This window comes from Daphnia pulex, chromosome 8, assembly GCF_021134715.1.
Source record: "Daphnia pulex isolate KAP4 chromosome 8, ASM2113471v1".
NCBI classification, from domain to species: domain Eukaryota; kingdom Metazoa; phylum Arthropoda; class Branchiopoda; order Diplostraca; family Daphniidae; genus Daphnia; species Daphnia pulex.
Window position 1 is genome coordinate 7,526,183 of NC_060024.1, and position 1,700 is coordinate 7,527,882.

Below are 1,700 nucleotides of genomic sequence, written 5' to 3' on the forward strand. Positions count from 1 at the left end.
AGAAAAGGGCCAAGGCTTCGATTGTTGTGTGTAAAATCAAAAGAGATTGGGTTTCACATTTTATTTGTTAAAATTTTTTATTTCTTTTCGGGTGGAACGAGAGACGGGGGAAAAAAGAAAAAGAAAGAAAAAGATTTGTCGTTCATGAATGAATGAGCTCGTTGGCTCAAAGTCAATAAAAGTCTGCTGGACCCCCGACTATTGTTAGTTGTTTGTTGATGAATGGCGTTCTAATATTTATTCGTAGCACTTTCCATTTTTATGTTATACATGTCTCTCTCTGAAAGTTCTAAAGGGTGGAGAGAGGAAAAAATCAAATTTTATTGGGGTGTGTGTGTGTTTGTAATGCGGCTTTCTTTTCTGTAATGTCGTAACGTGCCGTGGCATTGAATCAAGTTGTTACCCTCGCACACGATTGGAGTTTGGAGTTTGGGGGGAGGCGTGGATTTCACGACACCACAGAGTCGTCAAGCTATCGGTGGAGGGGAATTTAGTTTAATTTGCTTGAACTGACATTATGACTTGAATTTAGTATTCAGATGACTGAAAATAGCTTATGGCGCCATGGAAACTACCTTGGAAATGCTTTCGAGATTGCTGATTGGCGGAGGAGGTCCTGAAATGATTGATGGAGAAGAGGACAAAATCCCCAGCCCAGAAATCCTCAGCGCTCCTTTTGTGATCACTCAAAATAAAGGATCGGTTAGTTAACTTCGTTAAGAATCGAAATAATTAAGCATTATTAATTAAAAATGTACTCGTCTATAGATCACTAGAATTCAAATGGGTGAAGAATGAGCCTTTGTGGATCGTCAACATCGAGAAAAGCATCGCCAGCCAGTGGCAATTGGATATAACAGGTGTCCGTCATGAAGGCCCTTCTGTTAACTGGGATGCTATTTGGGAAGGTCAAAGCGCAACTTTCACCGTCTCTGATGTATTCTACTAAACCCATTTAGACTATATCGTGTAGAAATTTTGCTTAAATCAATTTCGTTTATAGGACTCCTTGAGTGGTGACTGCAGCACTATCTACGACATTGAACGCCTTCCCTGGGCTCAGGTCTACACAATGGAGGCCTACAAAATGGGCTCTTGGGACGCCGTTTGCCAGGGCAAGCCCGTCTACAAACTTGTCAAGACCAAGGACTTCAACCGCTGCAGACTTCCGAGATTCGTGTTGATCTTCCCCTCAACGGCAAATTATGCACTTGTAATGCTTTACTATGAATCTATGATGCCCTCTTAGTGGCTTTGTTATGAACCATTTTAGTATAGTTAACTGGCAATGTCAGATGCAGTTTATAGAAACCCCTCAAAACAATCAAGACGCCAAATGTGTATAAATGGTTTGCTTTTGTTTTTGACGTGAAAATATAAAATATTGGGCAATGCATATTTACAAAATACTTTGGTTAGTATTTAATAATAGTTAGTCTAACTCTAAGGATTACACTACACAGAAATTAACTATTCGGGGCTGCCGAAAACAGATAAATGCTTGCAAGTTGCAAGTCTTCGTCGTGTATCTACGCGTTAGTTACGCGCTAGTTTGTAAAGAAAAATAATTGGGAAACAGACTAAATCTTTTGAAAATTATGTGTATTTAATCAAGACTGCGTAAATCAGATGAGAATTTCAATGCGAGTGATTTTGTTTATCGACATTTCAGTGTCGGCGGATGAATGTCCGCCTGGAAT

The 1,700-nt window shown here is 39.6% G+C and overlaps 1 protein-coding gene across 1 annotated transcript; it reads left to right on the forward strand.

Moving 5' to 3' along the window:
- Nucleotides 1-564: 564 nt before the first annotated feature.
- On the forward strand, nt 565-1,249 carry LOC124200604. Its single transcript, XM_046596875.1, has 3 exons — nt 565-702; nt 794-937; nt 1,004-1,249. The coding sequence occupies exons 1-3, from the start codon at nt 565-567 to the stop codon at nt 1,247-1,249; spliced, it is 528 nt and encodes a 175-aa protein (XP_046452831.1).
- Nucleotides 1,250-1,700: the final 451 nt, after the last annotated feature.

What these genes read in the sequence shown, in the direction of transcription:
- LOC124200604 (XM_046596875.1), top strand. Translation starts at nt 565, where the DNA reads ATGGAAACTACCTTGGAAATGCTTTCGAGATTGCTGATTGGCGGAGGA. An exon ending in TCACTCAAAATAAAGGATCG is followed by an intron (nt 703 to 793) that starts GTTAGTTAACTT and finishes AAATGGGTGAAG; the next exon opens with AATGAGCCTTTGTGGATCGT. An exon ending in CAACTTTCACCGTCTCTGAT is followed by an intron (nt 938 to 1,003) that starts GTATTCTACTAA and finishes TTTCGTTTATAG; the next exon opens with GACTCCTTGAGTGGTGACTG.